Source organism: Muscardinus avellanarius (assembly GCF_963383645.1).
Source record: "Muscardinus avellanarius genome assembly, chromosome: 11".
Classification (NCBI taxonomy): domain Eukaryota; kingdom Metazoa; phylum Chordata; class Mammalia; order Rodentia; family Gliridae; genus Muscardinus; species Muscardinus avellanarius.
This window is the reverse complement of record NC_137797.1, coordinates 52,549,135-52,568,310: the sequence shown is the minus strand read 5'-3', so window position 1 is coordinate 52,568,310 and position 19,176 is coordinate 52,549,135. Positions and strand designations below refer to the sequence as shown.

General features: G+C 39.9%; 1 protein-coding gene across 1 annotated transcript in view; it reads left to right on the top strand.

Annotated features, from left to right (window-relative positions):
* Positions 1-18,756, top strand: part of NUP107 (nucleoporin 107) — a gene marked incomplete at its 3' end in the record, with an annotated part of 41,873 nt that extends 23,117 nt beyond the window's left edge. The window contains exons 10-26 of the mRNA XM_080705151.1: positions 1,255-1,368; positions 2,095-2,185; positions 2,541-2,617; positions 5,755-5,814; positions 7,067-7,212; positions 7,324-7,372; positions 8,385-8,454; positions 8,758-8,876; positions 10,102-10,140; positions 10,424-10,574; positions 10,699-10,811; positions 12,384-12,486; positions 13,014-13,174; positions 14,039-14,164; positions 16,436-16,549; positions 18,134-18,301; positions 18,649-18,756. Of these exons, the coding sequence (XP_080561277.1) occupies positions 1,255-1,368; positions 2,095-2,185; positions 2,541-2,617; positions 5,755-5,814; positions 7,067-7,212; positions 7,324-7,372; positions 8,385-8,454; positions 8,758-8,876; positions 10,102-10,140; positions 10,424-10,574; positions 10,699-10,811; positions 12,384-12,486; positions 13,014-13,174; positions 14,039-14,164; positions 16,436-16,549; positions 18,134-18,301; positions 18,649-18,756 (1,809 nt within the window). The remainder of the gene's footprint in view (positions 1-1,254; positions 1,369-2,094; positions 2,186-2,540; positions 2,618-5,754; positions 5,815-7,066; positions 7,213-7,323; positions 7,373-8,384; positions 8,455-8,757; positions 8,877-10,101; positions 10,141-10,423; positions 10,575-10,698; positions 10,812-12,383; positions 12,487-13,013; positions 13,175-14,038; positions 14,165-16,435; positions 16,550-18,133; positions 18,302-18,648) is intronic.
* Positions 18,757-19,176: the final 420 nt, after the last annotated feature.

The following is a 19,176-nucleotide window of genomic DNA, read 5'->3' as shown; positions in this document are numbered from 1 at the left end:
TGTATGTATAAAAGATTTAAGTTAGCTGGGCGTGGTGGCGCATGATTGTAATTCCAGCACTTGGGAGGCTGAGACAGGAAGATCACACAGATTCGAAGCCAGCCTCAGCTACTGAGTGAGGCTCTCAGCAACTTAGTGAGACCCTGTTTCCAAATAAATTATAAAATAGGTCTGGGTGTATAGCCCAGAGGTAGAAAAGAGAGAAGCCCCTGCGTTCCACCCGCAATACCACCAAAAAAAAAAAAAAAAAAAGATTTAAATTGTGTGTGGTGTTGTACGCCTGTAATCCCAGTACTGGGGAACTGAGACAGGAAGATTGCAGGTTCCGGGATAGCTCAGCAAGTAGTGAGACTATCATCAATCTAGCCAGACCCTGTTGCAAAATAAAAAAGTAGGGCTGGATTGTAGTTCAGGGGTAGAATGCCCCCTGAGTTTGAACCCCAATACCATACACTAAATAAATAAATAAGTTTATTTTAGTTTATTTTTTTCAGTACTGGGGATGCAACCTAGGGGCATTCTACCTCTGAGCTCCACCCCCAGCTCTTCCTTCCTTCCTTCCTTCCTTCCTTCCTTCCTTTCTTTCTTTCTTTCTTTCTTTCTTTCTTTCTTTCTTTCTTTCTTTCTTTCTTTCTTTCTTTCTGTGGGTCTAGGATGGAACCCAGGGGCATTTGACCTCCAAGCTACACCTTCTGCCTTATTTTTTATTCTTTATTTTGAAACCAGGTCTCACTGAGTTGCAGAGGGCCTCACTAAGTAGCTGAGGCTGTCCGCAAACCGCAATCCTCTGGTCTCAGCCTCCTGAATGCTGGGATTACAGGTGTGCACCACCACGCCCGGCGTTTATTTTTTATTTTGAAATAGGATTTTTACTGAGTTGCAAAGGGCCTCACTAAGCAGCTGAAGCTGTCCATGAACTGTGATCCTTTTGTCTCAGCCTCCCAAATGCTGAGATTACAAGCACGTGCCACCACACCCGGCTCTAAAAGATTATTTATTTATTTATTTTTGCAGTACTAGGGATTGAACCCAGGGGCTTCTACCTTCGAGCTACACCCCCAGACATAATTTTTATTCTTTATTTTGAAACAGGGTCTCACTGAGTTCCAAACAGCTTCACTAAGGAGCTGAGGCTGTCCTTGAACCGTGATCCTCTTGTCTCGGTCCCCCAAATGCTGGGATTAGAAGCACGTGCCACCACACTCGGCTCTAAAAGGTTTATTTTTTTTTTAATTTGGTTATTTGCTTTTATAGGACCCTGATGCTCCCATAAGACAGAAAATGCCACTCGATGATCTGGATAGAGAAGATGAAGTTAGATTACTAAAATATCTTTTCACTCTAATTCGTGCTGGAATGACAGAAGAGGTAAATCGCATGATACTCTGCTTATTCAGTTTCAAAGAGCCATAGACTTTTAAGTTGGAAGAGATCTTTGTTGCCACCTAGTATGTTCCTTCCATCCAGTAATTTCATATCACATTCTTTATCGTTCTTGTTGAACATTTCCAGTGATAAAATGCATATTACATAAGAGAGCAAAACACTCTGGTTTGTACAACTCTATTAAATAATTCATCAACAAATCACATTTTGGCTCTCTATATTACTCTGTATACCATAGGTATATCTTGTTACTTCTACTCAGTTTTAAGAGTTCAAAGTAACTCTGGACTATTTAGGCAAGTGACCTCTCTGTTGGCCTCATTTTTTTGGGGGGGTCATGTTGAGTATCAGTAGACTAAATGAGCAGTAGCACTCTGGTCATTATAGAGATTAGCAGTGTTGGTAAAGTTTTATATGAATCATGAGTCATCAGTCTCTTTAGCTCCATTTGTTTCTAGCAGAATTAAATTCCAGTGGGTGCCATGGGAACCTATTAATGTCTAAAATCACAGAAAAAAAGGGATTGTTAGTAAAACAAAGGAAGAAACCACAGAAACACGTGTACGTTGGTAAAGTGAAATGTATTACTAATCGCCGGTGTTGTCCTCTGTAACACTTGTGCCATAAGTCATCCAGTCTTGTCAACTCATGCTTTACCGTGAGGCACAAGTACTTCTTGGTACTGACTGTTCTTCCTTGTTTCTGAAGGCACAGCGACTCTGTAAACGTTGTGGTCAGGCATGGAGAGCTGCAACACTTGAAGGCTGGAAACTGTATCATGACCCCAATGTTAATGGAGGTATTTGAGTAGATTTTATTCTAAGGGTTGGGGGTAAAGGTATTTAGCTCAAAATACCAATCTTTGTAAACTATAGTTCTTCTTTTTAGAAATAATTTAAATAACACTGGGCGTGGTGGCACACGCTTGTAATCCCTGTGCTTGGGAGGCGGAGACAGGAGGATCGCGCTGATTCAAAGCCAGCTTCACTGGCTTAAGAGACCCTGTTTCCAAATAAAATATATTAAAAAAAATAGGTCTAGGAGTGTAGCCCGGAGGAGGCCCCTGGGTTCCACCCCCAGTACCACCAAAAAAAAAAAAAAGAATTGAAATAAGATCTCATTCTAAATGACAATTTTTTTTTGTTCTTTTATAGGAACAGAATTAGAACCTGTTGAAGGGAATCCATATAGACGCATTTGGAAAATTAGTTGTTGGAGAATGGCAGAAGATGTAAGAGATATAAAATATTCATTGATACTGATTTTTTTTATTTCCGTTTAATTAAGTGAATTCCTTCTGAGAATCTGTGAAACACAGTAACATGAGACTAACATTCCTATTTTCAAAGAAGTTCTAGTGAAATTGAAGAATAAGTTTAATTACTTATCAGACACCAAATAATAATTAAAAATATAAGCTGGGCGTGGTGGCGCACGCTTGTAATCCTAGCATTTGGGAGGCTGAGACCTGCGGATCTCGGTTCGCGGACAGCCTCAGCTACTTAGGCCCTCCGCAACTCAGTGAGACCCGGTTTCAAAATAAAGAATAAAAAATTGGGCAGGGGGTGTAGCTCGGAGGTCAAATGCCCCTGGGTTCCATCCCCAGACCTGCAAAAAAAAATAAATAAATAAAATATATATATGAGTATCAAATGGGAAAAAGAATTGGACCAAAGAGAAAAAGCATTGGACTAGAGCTTAAAGCTGGCTTCCTTCTATGAGAGATGGTTGAGTGGTTGAATTGAACTTTTTCTTTTCCCCACATAGTGTTGGGGATCAGACTTGTGCATGCTAGGCAAGCGCTCTAACACTGAATTGAACTTTTCAAAATTAACAGGATTTGAGTTATTAGGAATGAAAACAAGAAGGAATTCTAGGTAGGATGCATATAAAAAGAGATTCAGTCCATTCTATTAGGACATGGCGTATGCAGTACTAAAAGTCACTACAACACACAGAATTGAGCAGACACTCACAGGACTTATAGGGAAATGGAGTTAATAGAATAATACTTTAAAACTTCACAGTGATCTATAAAAAGGTAAAAAGTCATCCGGATGTGGTAGCATACTCATGGAATCCCAGTACTTGAGAGGCTGAGGCAGGAGGATAACAGGTTTGAGGCCAGCCTCAGCAACTTAATGAGACCCTGTTTTAAAATAAAACAAAGCCAGGCGTGGTGGCACATGCTTGTAATCCCAGCATTTGGGAGGCGGAGACCGAGGAGGATAGCAGTTCGCGGACAGCCTTAGCTACTTGTGAGGCCCTTTGCAACTCAGTGAGACCTTGTTTCAAAAACAAAGAATAGCCGAGCATGCTGGCAGACACTTACAGTCCCCACGCTTAGGAGGTGGAGACAGGAGGATCACGCAGGTTCGAAGCCAGCCTCGCTGGCTTAAGAGATCCTGTTTCCAAATAAAAAATATAAAATAGGTCTGGGAGTGTAGCCCGGAGGTAGAAGGGTTCCATCCCCAGTACCACCCAAAAAAATAAAATTAAATTTAAAAAAAAGGGGGTTGTTGGCCCGGGCCACCCTCCCCCTCATGCCATTTTGGCATGGAGCTGTAACTATTTTCTGTATTTCTATTTTCTGTATTTCTATCTTTTTAATAAACTTCTTTAAATCTTAAAAAAAAAAAAAAGAATAAAAACTTAGTGCAGGAGGTGTCACTCAGAGGTAGAATGACCCTGGGTTCCATCCCCAGTACTGCAAATAAGTAAATAAATAATAAAACAATAAAATTGGGCTGGGAATAGAGGTCAAGTAGAGTACCCCTGAGTTCAGTCCCTAGTGCCACATACATACACATGAAAAGGTTAAATGTCAGCAAAAATAGCACACATTTATATCCGTCAAATAATTAGTAAATACTGTCATAAATTTGGGGCTTCATTGTGAAGAAGACCTAAAATTTATTTGTTGAATTTGTTGTCAGAAGGGTTGCAGAAGCTTGGAGGCATATGGTAGCAGTGTCTTAAGATTAGTATGGCAGTTGAAAAAATAGGACTAAAGGCTGAGAAAGTAATTAGGAGCCTAACTTATTCAGCTACTAAATAAGAGCCTGTCTTTGAATATTATTAATGGGAATGGAAAGAAAGGGAGCAAGACTGGTCAGGATCAGTAATTGGACACAGATGATAGAGCTAGACTCAGTTATTTAGTGTCTCTGAAGTCTCTTGTTTGGATGACAATAAAGTCAGAAATGCCATCAACAGAACTCCAAAACTAAAATGAGGTAATCAAGTAAATAAAATTAATTCTACTTGGGGATCAGTTGCAACCTGGTGTGTGTGTGTGTGTGTGTGTGTGTGTGTGTGTGTGTGTGTGTGTGTGTGTTTTACTGGGGATGGAACCCAGGGGCATTCTACCTCTGAGCAACATGCCCAACCCTGTTTTTTTTTTTGGTTTTTTTTGGTGGTACTGGGGTTCCTGGAAGCCTTTCTACGTCCGGGCTACACTCCCAGACCTATTTTTATATTTTAATTTGGAAACAAGGTCTCTTAAGCCAGCGAGGCTGGCTCCGAACCAGCGCGATCCTCCTGTTTCTGCCTCCCAAGCGCGGGGATTACAAGCGTGCGCCACCACGCCCGGCTCGCCCAACCCTGTTTTTTATTTATTTTGAAAGAGGGTCTCATTAAGTTGCAGAGGGCCTCACTCAGTAGCTGAGGCTGGCCGTGAACCGCGGTCCTCCAGTCTCAGCCTCCCGAATGCTGGGATTACAAGCGTCTGCCACTATCCCGGATCTGATGCATGCAGATTTGACGTTGTTCTTAGGTCAGCATCATAAAACTATCATGTTCTTATGAGATTTACTAGGAGAAAACACATATGCAGCTCTGGAGCTACAATTTAAGATTATCAAAACATCCAATAAAATAGGTTCTGCTTTCACCCTGGTTTGTTTTGTTTAGTTTTGATTTTTTTTTTTTTTTGGTGGTACTGGGACTTGAACCTAGGGGCATTCTACCTCCAAGCTATACCTCCCAGTCTCATATTTATTTATTTGTTTGTTTGTTTGTTTGTTTGTTTGTTTTGAAATAGGACAATGCTAAATTGCTGAGGCTGGCTGTGAACTTGTGATCATTTTATTTCAGCATCCCAAGTACTAAGATTGTAGGAGTGTGCCACCATGCCCCACTTCACCCTGTATTTGAAATTTAAATGTGTGACTTTTTCCTGTAGACTTAAGTATCAAACTAAGCGTTACCTCTTATTACAGCACTAGATTTTTACTGAAGTTTAAAACTATCAAGTGAATAGTTTCAGTCTTGATTCTTTAGACAAAATTGCAAAATGATAAATTATGAGGAAAATTAACATAATAAAAACAGTACTTCAAATCTTTCTTTATATTCATTGTATTTTAGGAGCTTTTTAATAGATACGAGAGAGCAATTTATGCAGCTTTAAGTGGAAATCTCAAACAGGTATGTAAAATCTTTTAGTATTTTTTCTGTGAAATAAAACCAGATGCATATAATAATTCTAATTGTATACAACAAATTTTACAAACTGAGGCTACTTTTTTTTTTTTTTTTTTTTTGCGGTTCTGGGGATGGAACCCAGGGGCATTCTACCTCCAAACTACACCCCCTGCCGTATTTTTTTTTTCTTTATTTTGCAGAGGGCCTCACTAAGTAGCTGAGGCTATCTGCGAACCACAGTCCTCCAGTCTCAGCCTCCTGAATGCTGGGATTACAAGTGCACACCACCACACCCAGCTTAAACTGAGACTACTTTCTTTTTTTTTTTTTTTTTTTTTTTTTTGCGGGTCTGGGGATGGAACCCAGGGGCATTCGACCTCCGGGCTACACCCCCTGCCCTATTTTTTATTCTTTATTTTGAAACCGGGTCTCACTGAGTTGCAGAGGGCCTCACTAAGTAGCTGAGGCTGTCCGTGAACCGCGATCCTCCAGGTCTCAGCCTCCCAAATGCTGGGATTACAAGCGTGCGCCACCACGCCCGGCTGAGGCTACTTTCTAAAAGTGCAGTCACAGAGAAAATCCTGAAACAGAATAGTGACTTGTGCTATGTGTAATTTGCTCCCACATATGCATGTTTTTAACGAAAGAAATCAGACATTAATTTCTAAAAATTCTCAGTTACAAAACATGTTTATTGAACTTTTAATACCAAAAGCTATATCCAGAAATGTACCATTAAGGCACAGTGGTTGTTCAGGTTGCCTTATGTATGTGTGTGTTTCTCATGACTTCTTCCACCCTTTACATTTTATAGTTATTTTGAGATATGCTATAATAATCATTTGAAATGCTATCAGCCAGGCAATGGCGCTTCGTGCCTGTAATTCAAGTACTTAGGAGGCGGAGACAGAAGAATCACAAGTTCTTTTGAAGCTGGTGACAGCAACCCAGTGAGGCTGTTTCCAGAAACAAAACAAAACATTAAAGGTGTGGGGTATAGCTTGTTACTAAGTTGCTGAGGCTGGCTTTGAACCTGCCATCCTGCTGTCTAAGCCTTCCAAGTACTGGGATTCGAGGCATGTGCCACCACATCTGACCTGGTGGTATTTCTTTTAACCTATGGTGTTTTGTTTTATTATAAAGTGACTTTATGGTCCATATCAATGGATGTAATTGCTTTTCTTTTTTTCTTTCTTTTTTTTTTTTGTTGTTGTTTAATATTTCTGTGTGTTTCTGCTTTGGAATGGGGGAAAAGCTTCTTCCTGCCTGTGACACATGGGAGGACACAGTATGGGCATACTTCCGGGTAATGGTGGACAGCCTAGTGGAACAGGAGATCCGGACATCAGTCATGACTTTGGATGTAACTGAAGAACTCCCAAGAGAGTATTTAGAAGCAAAGTGAGTGTGATGATTTTTTCCTATTCATGGTGATTTACATGTGCTTTGAAGTTTTATTTTACAGATCTTTCTCATATTGTTAATATCTATCCCTTTTCTATTTTTTTTAAGTTGGACCTTAGAAAAGGTTTTTGAGGAACTTCAAGCTACTGATAAAAAGGTAAATGTTAATATGAAATTGTTTTGTTTTATTATTGTTTTTGGTACTAGGGATTGAACCCAGAGGCATACTATCTCAGAACTACATCCCCAGCTTTTTAAATTTTGTTTGAAACAGGGTCTCACTAAGTTGCTGAGGCTGGTCTTGAACCTGCAATCCTCCTGTTTCAGCCTCTCAAGTACTGGCATTACAGGGACATGCCACCATCCCTGGCTATGAACTTGTTAATATATGTGGAATAATAAATAAACGTTAAACTGTTGTGCACCATAGCTGAAAGTTTATTTTGCACAAGTCGCTTGGGTCCTTCCTTTCTGATCTACAGAAGTGTTAAAATATAAAAGATAATACTTGTGTTTGTGGGACTGAGGTTTGAACCCAGGGGCATTCTCCCTCCAAGCTACACCCCAGCCATATATTTTTATTCTTTATTTTGAAACAGGGTCTGAGTTGTGAAGGGCCTCACAAAATAGCTGCAGTTGGCCGTGAACCTGTGATCCTTCTGTCTCAGCCTCCCAAGTACTGGGATTATAACCTGTGCCACCACGCCCTGCAAACGATAAGATTTTAGTAGCATTCTGAGAAATTAAATTGCTATAATTTTCATGTTTTTTTAGTCTTAGATCTGTTAGCCTTGAGTATATTCCAAAGGCAGTATCCTTCTCTTATTTATTTTGTTCTCATCTTACTAAGGTCCTTGATTTCCAACTTTATATATATTCCTTTAGAAGTTTGATATTTTTTTGTTTTTGTTTTTGGTGGTACTGGGGTTCCTGGAAACCCTTCTACCTCTGGACTACACTCCCAGACCTATTTAATATTTTTATTTGGAAACGGTCTCTTAAGCCAGAGAGGCTGGCTTCGAACCTGTGCGATCCTCCTGTCTCCGCTTCCAAAGCGTGGGGATTACAAGCGTGCGCCACCACGCCTGGCAACATTTTTGTTTGACAATAAGTACATACTTCAGAATGACCACTGGAAAATTTATGGAAAATGTAAAATTTTTTTTCAGAGAGTTCTAGAAGAGAATCAAGAACATTATCATATAGTTCAAAAATTTCTTATCCTGGGCGACATTGATGGTGAGATACTTGTTTTACTTTGTTACTTTCTTAAGTGATTTTTTATAAAAGGTATCAAAACAATACATCTGCCGCACTACATTTTTGAATCTTTATAAATATCTACCTATTTGAATGTCACTGTTTACTTAATTGTTAAGTTTGAATTTAACCCAGAGTCTGTTTAAGAGGAAATAGAGGGTTATTTGATGGCTTCTAACAATGAGGCAGTGATTTAATAGCACTTTAGGACTGGGGCGAATGTTTATTTCTCTCTTTCTGATTTTATTGCTATTGCTAAATTTTTGCTTTGACGGCTTGTAGGACTGATGGATGAGTTTAGCAAATGGCTTTCCAAAAGCAGAAGCAATCTACCTGGACACCTCCTCCGCTTTATGACTCATCTCATTTTGTTTTTCCGTACTCTGGGACTACAGACCAAAGTAAATAAAAGAGAATAATTTATCCTTTCTCCAGGGTTAATGCTGTATATCTATCATCAGGAAAATATGTTCCATTTTATTGTTTTCTATAAATGATAGTGTGTAGAAATCTTCTGTATAATTTCTTATGGTCACCCAATGATATCCCCGCGCTTGGGAGGCTGAGACAGGAGGATCGCACAGGTTCGAAGCCAGCCTCAGCTACTTAGTGAGACTCTCAGCAACTTAGTGAAACCCTGTTTCCAAAATAAAATATAAATGGGTCTGGGAGTATAGCCTGGAGGTAGAAAGCTTCTGGGTTCCACCCCCAGTACCACCAAAAAAACAAAAAAAAGAAGAACTTAATCCTTTTTGGTATCCAACTTTAAATCAATCAACTAAATCTACTGAGTCAGACTAAGTTCTATGTGAAACTCTGAGCCTTTCTTTTCTCTTTTGGAGAGTGGGGATGTAATCAGGGATTGAGCCCAGGGCCTCACACATGCTAGGCAAACACTCCCACAGAGCAACACCCCCAGCCCTTTTTATTTTAAGACTGGTACAGTACACAGGCTGGCCTTGAACTCGTGATCCTTCTACAATGGCCTTCTCTTGAGTAGTTAGGATTACAGGTGTGTGCTACTACACCTGGTTTGTTTCTTTTTTCCAAAATGATAACATTTGATCAGAGTACAAGTGGAGGCAGAATGATAGAATAGTTGCAAGCCTGAGCTTTGGAGTAAGAGTTTGTTTTGGTGGTAATGGGGATTAAACTCAGGGGCTTGCTACTTTCAAGATACACCCATTGTCCTATTTTAATTTTTATTTGGAAATGGAGTATTGCTAGGTTGCTAAGATTCTTGCTATGTTGCTGAGCCTGACCTCAAATCTGTGATCCTTGTGTATCAGCCTCCCAAATACTGGGATTATAGGTGTGCACCACCACACCTTGCTTGGAGTAAGAATCTTGCATTTACATCCTTACCTAGCAACTTCAACCTGTATAATTCTGGGTAAATATAACTTCCCTGGGTCTTTGTTTCTTCCTCTCTAAAATGTGAACAGCAACAGTAATTACCCATAGAGTTATGGAACAGTAAAATTAGGTGGTATGTGAGCTTTGCCAAATACATAGCGTGGTGTCTATTGTTCAATAATACAATTACTAAGTGATTTGATAGTAGAATTTTTATTAGAAAATTTATTACTGGTACATATAAGCAGTTTTATCTTTTTTCTTATGCAGGAAGAAGTTTCTATTGAAGTTTTAAAGACATACATACAGGTAAACTTTGAGAATTCACAGCTTGGTCCTTTTTTTGCTATTGTAATGAAAACAAAAATCAGAATAATATTTTAATGTTCAGTGGTAAGAAAGTTATCAGAATCCTTAAGATAGCTTTGAATTAAACTGAATACATTTTTGGAATTTAAAATTATTGGTTAGCAGAACAAATCCATGTCCATTTGAATCTCTCCTTAATATATTTAAAATTTTAAAGTAAACTTTTAAAAAAGCACTGTTGATCTTATAACTTATTGACCCTTGATCTTTTTTTATTTTTTAGCTTTTAATAAATGAGAAACATACAAATCTCATAGCATTTTATACTTGTCATTTGCCTCAAGACCTCGCTGTTGCCCAATATGCGTTATTTTTGGAAGGCGTTACAGAATTTGAACAACGCCACCATTGCCTGGAGCTGGCTAAAGAAGCAGGTAAAAGTGGCTGAGTATATCATCTGTTGGACTGTATAGGTAAATTTTCATTTTGGCTCTTAACAGTGGTCCTTCAAGTTGGTCAGTGATTATTCTTTGTTTTTTGTGACTTTAAAAACTTTAGATTTGGATGTTGCAGCAATAACAAAAACTGTGGTTGAGAACATTCGAAAGAAAGATGATGGTGAATTTAGTCATCATGACCTGGCCCCAGCACTAGATACTGGCACTACTGAGGTAATTTGGAGTGGAGGTGTATTGTAACTTCGAATAATTAATCTTGTTCCTGTGAACTTTTAAAATATACTAGTTTCTGCCCCCACTCCCACCCAGCAAGAGCATTGTTTTAAGAAGTTTCTTTGTCAGCCTAGGCCTTTCTAATGAAAGTTGGTAGCAAATTATAGTAATATTGTGTAAAAGGTTGTTAATTCACCCCAGTAGAAGAAATTCACCCCAGTAGAAGAAGTATGTTAATTCACCCCAGTAGAAGAAACCTGAGCACAGGCTTTTTGTTTATCAGTCAATTCTAGCTACTTTTTAAGTTGCTAACTCTTCTATTTGCAGAAGAGAAGTTATATCTACGAAAGAAAACTTTTTTTTTTTTTTGGTGGTGGTGGTACTGGGGATGGAACCCAGAGGATTTCTACCTCCAGGCTATACTCCCAGACCTTTTTTATATTTTATTTGGAGACAGGGTCTCACTAAGTTGCTGAAAGCCTCACTAAGTAGCAAGGCTGGCTTCGAATCCGTGCAATCCTCCTGTCTCAGCCTCCCAAATGCGGGGATTATAAGCGTGCGCCACCACACCCGGCAGAAAGAAAACAATTTTTAAGTAGCTCTTTAAAAAAAAATCATGCCGGGCATGGTGGTGCATGCTTGTAATCCCAGTGCTTGGGAGGTTGAGACAGGAGGATCACGTAAGTTTGAAGCCAGCTTTAGCTACTTAGTGAGGCTCTCAGCAACTTAGTGAGACCCTGTTGCCAAATAAAATATAAAAAATAGGTCTGGGAGTATAGCCCGGAGGTAGAAAGCCCCTGGGTTCCACCCCCAGTACCACCAAAAAATAAATCACATGGTTGCCAGGCCCTATGGTGTATGCCTGTAATCCCAGTACTTGAGAGCCTGAGGAAAAAGGATCATAGGTTTGTGGCCAGCACAACATAAGTTACCAAGGCTCTGTTTCGAAATAAATAAAATAGGGCTGGGAGTGCAGCTCAGTGGTAGAATATACCTGGGTTCAGCCAGTATCTATCTATCTCTATCTCTATCTCTCTCTCTCTCTCTCTCTCTCTCTCTCTCTCTCTCTCTCTCACACACACACACACACACACACACACACACACACACGGTTAAGTCAATGGGGTATACAGTATATAATTACAGATTTCATAGTCCAGTGGGTTTTTTTTATAATTTAGTAGAGATCTATTAAGTAGGAAAAGGTGAATTCTTTTGTAATTTTATGTAACTTGAGGGAAAAGGTTTTCTAAAAATGCAGTATTAATTTGCAGAATATTGATGTACCTTTTCCCCATTAAATTGATGTTTCTTTTCTCCTTAAAAGAATAAATAAGCCGAGTGTGGTGGCACACACTTGTAATCCCTGCACTTGGGAGGCGGAGACAGGAGGATCGCGCAGGTTCAAAGCCAGCCTCTCTGGCTTAAGAGACCCTTTTTCCAAATAAAAGTATAAAAATAGGTCTGGGAGTGTAGCCCAGAGGTAGAAGGGTTTCCAGGAAGTCCAGTACCACCAAAAAAAAAAGTATAAATTAAATAAATTGATGTTTATTTTTCCCCTTAAATGAACAGGAGGACCGTTTAAAGATCGATGTAATTGACTGGTTGGTATTTGACCCAGCACAGAGGGCAGAAGCACTGAAACAAGGCAATGCCATAATGAGAAAATTCTTAGGTATGTTACATTTTTATATTCTGTAATCTCCTAGCCCTGAGACTTTGAAAAATGTAATTGTTTTCTTTAAGATACAGAAGTTTGTGAAAGTAATTGCATTTAATGTATCCTTTTGTGTGTCTGTTACATTGAGATAAGGAAAGAGCCAACTCATTTGGTATTAAGATCACTGACACCTCTAATATTTAAGAGAAGTACCTTGGGGTCTGAAATGGTGACGGCTCGCTGCAAATCAATGATCTGACTCCTTCAGAAACCATTACCAGAAGCTTTTATATATTGAAATTTGTAGCCAGGCATGGGGGTGCACGCTTTTAATCCCAGCATTCAGGAGGCTGAGAATGGAGGATCACAGTTCGCAGTCAGCCTCAGCTACTTAGTGAGGCTCTCTGCAACTTAGTGAGACCGTTTCAAAATAAAGAACAAAAAAATAGGGCAGGAGGTAGCTTGGAGGTGAAATGTCTCTGGATTCCATCCCTAGACAAGCAAAAAAAAAAAAAAGAAATTTGTATATCTTTTTTTCACAGCATCAAAAAAGCATGAAGCTGCAAAAGAAGTGTTTGTGAAAATTCCGCAGGATTCTATAGCAGAAATCTATAATCAGTGGGAGGAACAAGGAATGGAAAGTCCACTTCCTGCTGAAGATGATAATGCTATCAGAGAACATTTGTGCATTAGAGCTTATCTGGTGAGACTGAAAATAAAACCAGTCTTTGTGATGATTTTTCTGCTCACTTTCAAACTTTGAACTTTTTTTCCAGCAGTGGTGATTGATTCATCTTATCTCTCTTGTAAGGGACTGAAGTCAAGACTTTGTCTTCATTAGTGTGGTTCTCTATTAATGGCTACTTATCAGGATCTGATAGTGTGCACGCACTCTGGAAATTTTTTTTTTTAATATTGACAAAAATTATTTATTATGATCCTTAGAGTATAATAGCTAAAACACACAATACTATATAAAAAATTGGCCTGAAATACATTGAAGTATATAGATAATGTAACAAGTATAAGGAACTTATGCTTTCTTAAGATTCTCAGAATACTTGTCTCAACTTTAGTATTTCTGGTTTTAGTAATAACTGAGAAAAGCAAAGTATTCTAGTTTTGTTGGGACTGCAATAACAGCGTATTCATTCAAAATTTATTCAACAGTCAAGTGATTATAGTGGGCTAAGTAGTAGGGCTAAACTTGAGGATAACATTCTTTCCCCTCTAAATACCAAAGGGTAATAAAGGAGATGGGCAAGTAAATACTTCATAGAGTGATAAATGTCAAGATACATTGTAATGAGGATACTGAGACAGTAGTACATGTCAGGAAAAAATACATATAAAATATATATACATATGTACATACATTTTTGCTAGTGTTTATTGCTATATTTACATTGTTACTTAAATATACATTCAAAATGATTTTTTGAATTTATGAAAGTAAATACTCAGCAGTTTTGATTTTGATGTTGCAAAATTATTTCTAAAAACCAAGCCTTTTAAAATATTTGTTCAACAGGAAAAGTGAAAACTTTTTCTTTTATTTATATTTTAGGAAGCCCATGAAACCTTTAATGAGTGGTTTAAGCATATGAATTCAGCTCCACAAAAACCTACTTTGATACCCCAGGCAACTTTTACTGAGAAAGTGGCTTATGAACATAAAGAAAAGAAATATGAAGTGAGTATTTTAAAAGACCATTTTTTTCCAGCAGCTCTACTCTTATAACAAATGCTTTTCCTGTTAATATTCTGCTTTGAAAAAAAAGCCATCTTGCCAGGCATGGTGGGGCATGCTTGTAATGTCAGTACTTGGGAGGCTGAGACAGGAGGATCGCATATTCTCAGCCAGCCTCAGCAACTTACTGAGGCCCTTTGCAACTCAGCAAGACCCTGTTTCAAAATAAAGAATAAGGCCAAGCGTGGTGGTGCATGCTTGTAATCCCAGCATTTGGGAGGCTGAAACCAGAAGATTGTGGTTGGGGGACAGCCTCAGCTATTACTTAGTGAGGCCCCTTGCAACTTAGTAAGACCCTGTTTTAAAAATAAAGAATAACAGGATCGGAGCCTGCTGAGAGTTTAGGCCGGTGCCGGGGCCAGCGAAACTGGGATCAGAACCTGCTGTGAGACAAGGCTGGTGCTGGGGCCTCCGAGACCGGGATTGAAGCCTGCCGAGGGGTTAGGCTAGTGCCGGGGCCAGTGAGGCAAGGATCAGAGCCTGCCGTGAGGCAAGGCCAGTACTTGGGTCTCCGAGGTTGGGATTGGAGCCTGCCGAGGGGTTAGGCCGGTGCCGGGGTCAACGAGACTGGGATCGGAGCCAGGTGTGAGGCAAGGCCGGTGCTGGGGCCTCCGAGGTTGGGATCAGAGTCAGCTGATGCGTTAGGCCAGTGCTGGAGCCTGCAAGGCCGGGATTGGAGCCTGCCAAGGGGTTAGGCCAGTGCCGGGGCCATCAAGGCTGGGATCTGAGCCTGCTGTGAGGCAAGGCCAGTGCTGGGGCCTCCGAGGCCTGGATAGGAGCCTGCTGAGGGGTTAGGCCAGTGCCTTGGCCACCGAGGCCGGGATCCAAGCCTACCTTGAGGTATGGCTGGTGCTGGGGCCTTCGAGGCTGGGATTGGAGCCTGCCGAGGGGTGAGGTCAGTGCCAGGGCCAATGAGGCTGGGATCGGAGCCTGCCGTGAGGCAAGGCTGCTACTGAAGTTTCCGAGGCAGAGATCGGCGCCAGCTGAGGGGTTAGGCCGGTGCCGGGGCCAGCAAGGTTGGGATCGGAACCTGCCGTGAGGCAAGACCAGTGCTGGGACCTCCAGTGTTGCTCGGAGGTAGAATGTCCCTGGGTTCCATCCCCAGTACTGCAATAAATAAGAAATAGGGCTGGAGGTAGAATGCCTGTGAGTTTCATCGCCAATACCACATTATTTGTTTATTTTTCTGGTACTAGAGATTGATCCCAAGGACACTTGACTCACTGCGGTACATCCCCAGCCCATCTTATTTTTTATTTTGAGATAGGATCTCACTAAATTGCCATAGCTGGCCTACAGCTTGCAGTCTTCCTGTCTCAGCCTCCAGAATAGGCATGTGCAATGACACGTGGCTGGCTGTTCAGTTACTTTTCTCCAGCCAATTAACTAATCTTGAAAAATCCCATCAAATCATAACACACTTATAATCCCAGTACTTGGAGACTGAGACAGGAGGATTGCAGGTACAAGGCTAGTACATGGTAACTTAATGAGACCCTTTCTCAAAATAAAAAAATAAAATAGAGCTGGAGGTATAGCTCAGAGGTAGTATGTCCCTGGGATCAATTTCCTAGTATCACCAAAAGAAAAAAGCCTTCAGATGATATTAACATTTATTTATAAAGTTAGCATTTTGATACTTATTTTAATAATAAGTATTAACATTTATTGATATTTGTTGATATTTATTTTTATATCTGTTTGAATGAAATACCAGCTCTTGAGAATTATGTTCCACATGTATAGGTTTGTACTTTAAAAATACATTTTTGCCAGGTATGTTGTTGCATGCCTATAATCCCAGTACTTGGCAGTCTGAGACAGGAGGATCTCATGTTCAAGGTTAGCCTTATCAACCTAGTGAGGTCCTATTTCAAAATAAAAAGTATGCCAGGTGTGGTGGTGCATGCCTATAATCCTAGTACTTGGGAGGCTGAGACAGGAGGATCACAGGTTCAAGAACAACCTTAGCAAGTAGTGAGACTCTCATCAACCTAGTGAGACCCTGTTTCCAAATAAGAAATAACATTGGGCTGGGGGTATAGCTTGAAGGCAGAATCCCCAGTACCACAAATAATAATAAATAAATAAAAAGTAAAAAGGGCTAGGAGTGTAATTTAGAGGTAGAATGTCCTGGATTCAGCTCCCAGTACAAAACAAAAATTCATCATTTATTGATTTTGTCATTATATCTGCCTTATGTTTGTTTTGCAGATGGATTATGGGATTTGGAAAGGACATTTGGATGCCCTAACTGCTGATGTGAAGGAGAAGATGTACAATGTCCTGTTATTTGTTGATGGAGGTTGGATGGTAGATGTCAGAGAGGTAAGCTGTGTGCAGTGTTTATAGCTTCAAAACATACATTATATCAAGCTAGGTGTGGTGGTGCACACTTGTAATCCCAGAATTCAGGAGCCTGAGGCAGGAAAATCGCATTTGTAGACACCCTCAGCTACTTAGTGAGGCCCTTTGCAACTCAGTGAGAGCCTGTTTCAAAATAAGGAATAAAAAATAGGGCTGGGGTGTAGCTCAGAGGTAGAATGCCCCTGGGTTCCATCTCCAGTACCACAAAAAGAAAGAGAGAAAGAGAGAGGGAGAGAGGGAGGGGGAGAGAGAGAAAAAAAGAAAGGAAAGAAAGAAAGATACATTATGTCTTTTTTTTTTTTTTTTTTTTTTTTTTGTGGTACTGGGAATGGAACCCAGGGGCCTTCTACCTCCAGGCTATACTCCCAGACCTATTTTATATTTTATTTGGAAACAGGGTCTCTTAAACCAGCTGAGGCTGGCTTCGAACCTGCGTGATCCTCCTGTCTCAGCCTCCCAAGCACGGGGATTACAAGCGTGCGCTACCATGCCCGGCTACATTTTGTCTTTTTAAAGATGTTCTTTTAGCTAGGCGTGGTGGTACATTCTTGTAATCCCAGCATTTGAGAGGGTGAAACGGGAGGATTGTGGTTCGCAGATAGCCTCAGCTACTTAGTGAGGTCCTCTGCAATTCAATGAGACCCTGTCTCAAAATAAAGAAAATTAGGGCTGGAGGTGTAGCTCAGAGATAGAATACTCCTGGGTTCCATCCCCAGTACCCAAAAAAAAAAAAAAAAAAATGTTCTTTTGCTGAATAGATTACAAGCTTGTGACACCATGCCCAGCTTGGTTTTATTTTTAATAGTGATAAGGATGATACAGTACCAACAAAGTTCTGGAAGGTGCTGTCAATTTTACCTTAAAGTGAGAATGTTGTGTTTCTGCATTTTATCTGTATTTATGAGTTTTGAGGTGAGGGGGAAAAAATTCTAGACCTAATTATGAACATATGTTTGACTGAGAGATTGATAAGCCCAGTAATATAGGTAATATATGCAAAAAGCAATAGCTTTCACCCCTGAGCTGACCATTTAAATGATCTAGAGCTTTTAAAAAACACAAGATTGCTGGGTGTGTCAGTGCATACCTGTAATGCTAATACTTGGGAGGCTGAAAAAGAAGGATTGCAGGTTCAAAGTCAACCTCAGCAATTTAGCAAGACTCTCAGCAACCTAGTGAGAACCTGTTTCAAAACAAAAAAATGCAAAAGGGCTGGAACCCTTAACTTAAAGGTTGAATGCCCCAGGATTCAGTCCCCAGCAAAACACACACACACACACACACACACACACACACACACACACACACACACACGCTGGAACTCTTAAAGGTAGAATGCCCCAGGGTTCCGTCCTTTCTCTCACTGGGGTCTCACTGAGTTGCAAAGGGCCTCACTAAGTAGCTGGGGCTGGCCAAGAACTGCAATCCTCCTGTCTCAAATGCTGGGGTTACAAGCGTGCACCACCACGCCTGGCTTGTACTTACCTTTTCTATTTGTCAGAGTATTTAAAGTTGTTAAAATGAATACTTGATGTCTGTGTGTAGGATGCTGAAGAAGACCATGAAAGAACACATCAGATGATTTTGCTGAGAAAGCTGTGTTTGCCAATGTTATGTTTTTTGCTTCATACCATATTGCATAGTACTGGTCAGTATCAGGAATGCCTACAGCTAGCAGATATGGTCTCCTCTGAGCGCCACAAGCTGTATCTGGTAAGTTTTAGAGCATTTGTGGCTTTAAATATTACTAATTTTATTGATAATGTTGTGTGATGATATTAAAGTTTTTGAAGACATGCTTACATTATTTAGTTGTTCTTGGATTTTCTGAAAGTAGTTCAGTTTTAATGTATGTGCATTTTTTCCGAAAATATATATGTACAGATAAGCTAAAGTATAAGGACTGACTCAGAAATAGCCTGAAGATCCTGAACCACTCGAATTTACTAGCTTCTGGCAACAAATCCTAAGGAATTTCTTCTTCTATTCAGATTGATTAGGTAACTATAAGTTCGTATTCTTTTTTCTCATTCTTAATTTTTTTTCTTTTTTAATATCAGGTATTTTCTAAGGAAGAACTAAGGAAGTTGCTGCAGAAGTTAAGGGAATCCTCTCTAATGCTTCTAGACCAGGGACTTGACCCATTAGGATATGAAATCCAGTCATAAGTATTCACTCTGTATTGTCACTAATTGTCATGATAAATGGAGTTCTTTTTTAATATAATATACATATTTGTAATTACTGGCTTTATCTTTTTTATTATTTTGGGGAGGAAATGTAAAATTTGGGCATTTGAATTCTCTACTTGGTAGATTATTGCTGGGAGTGTAAGCTCACTGGTAGAGCACTTGCCTAACATATGATATGAGGCTATAGATTCCATCCCTGGCACCACAGAAATAAAAACAAAAAACAGAATATTATGTTGACACTTTGAAAACTTGATGTATGCTGGCATGATGGTACACGCCTGTTAATTTCAGTACTTTGGAGGCTGAGACAGGATGATTGTGCTGGTTCAAAGCCAGCCTTACTGGCTTAAGAGACTCTGTTTCCAAATAAAAATGTAAAATAGGTCTGGGAGT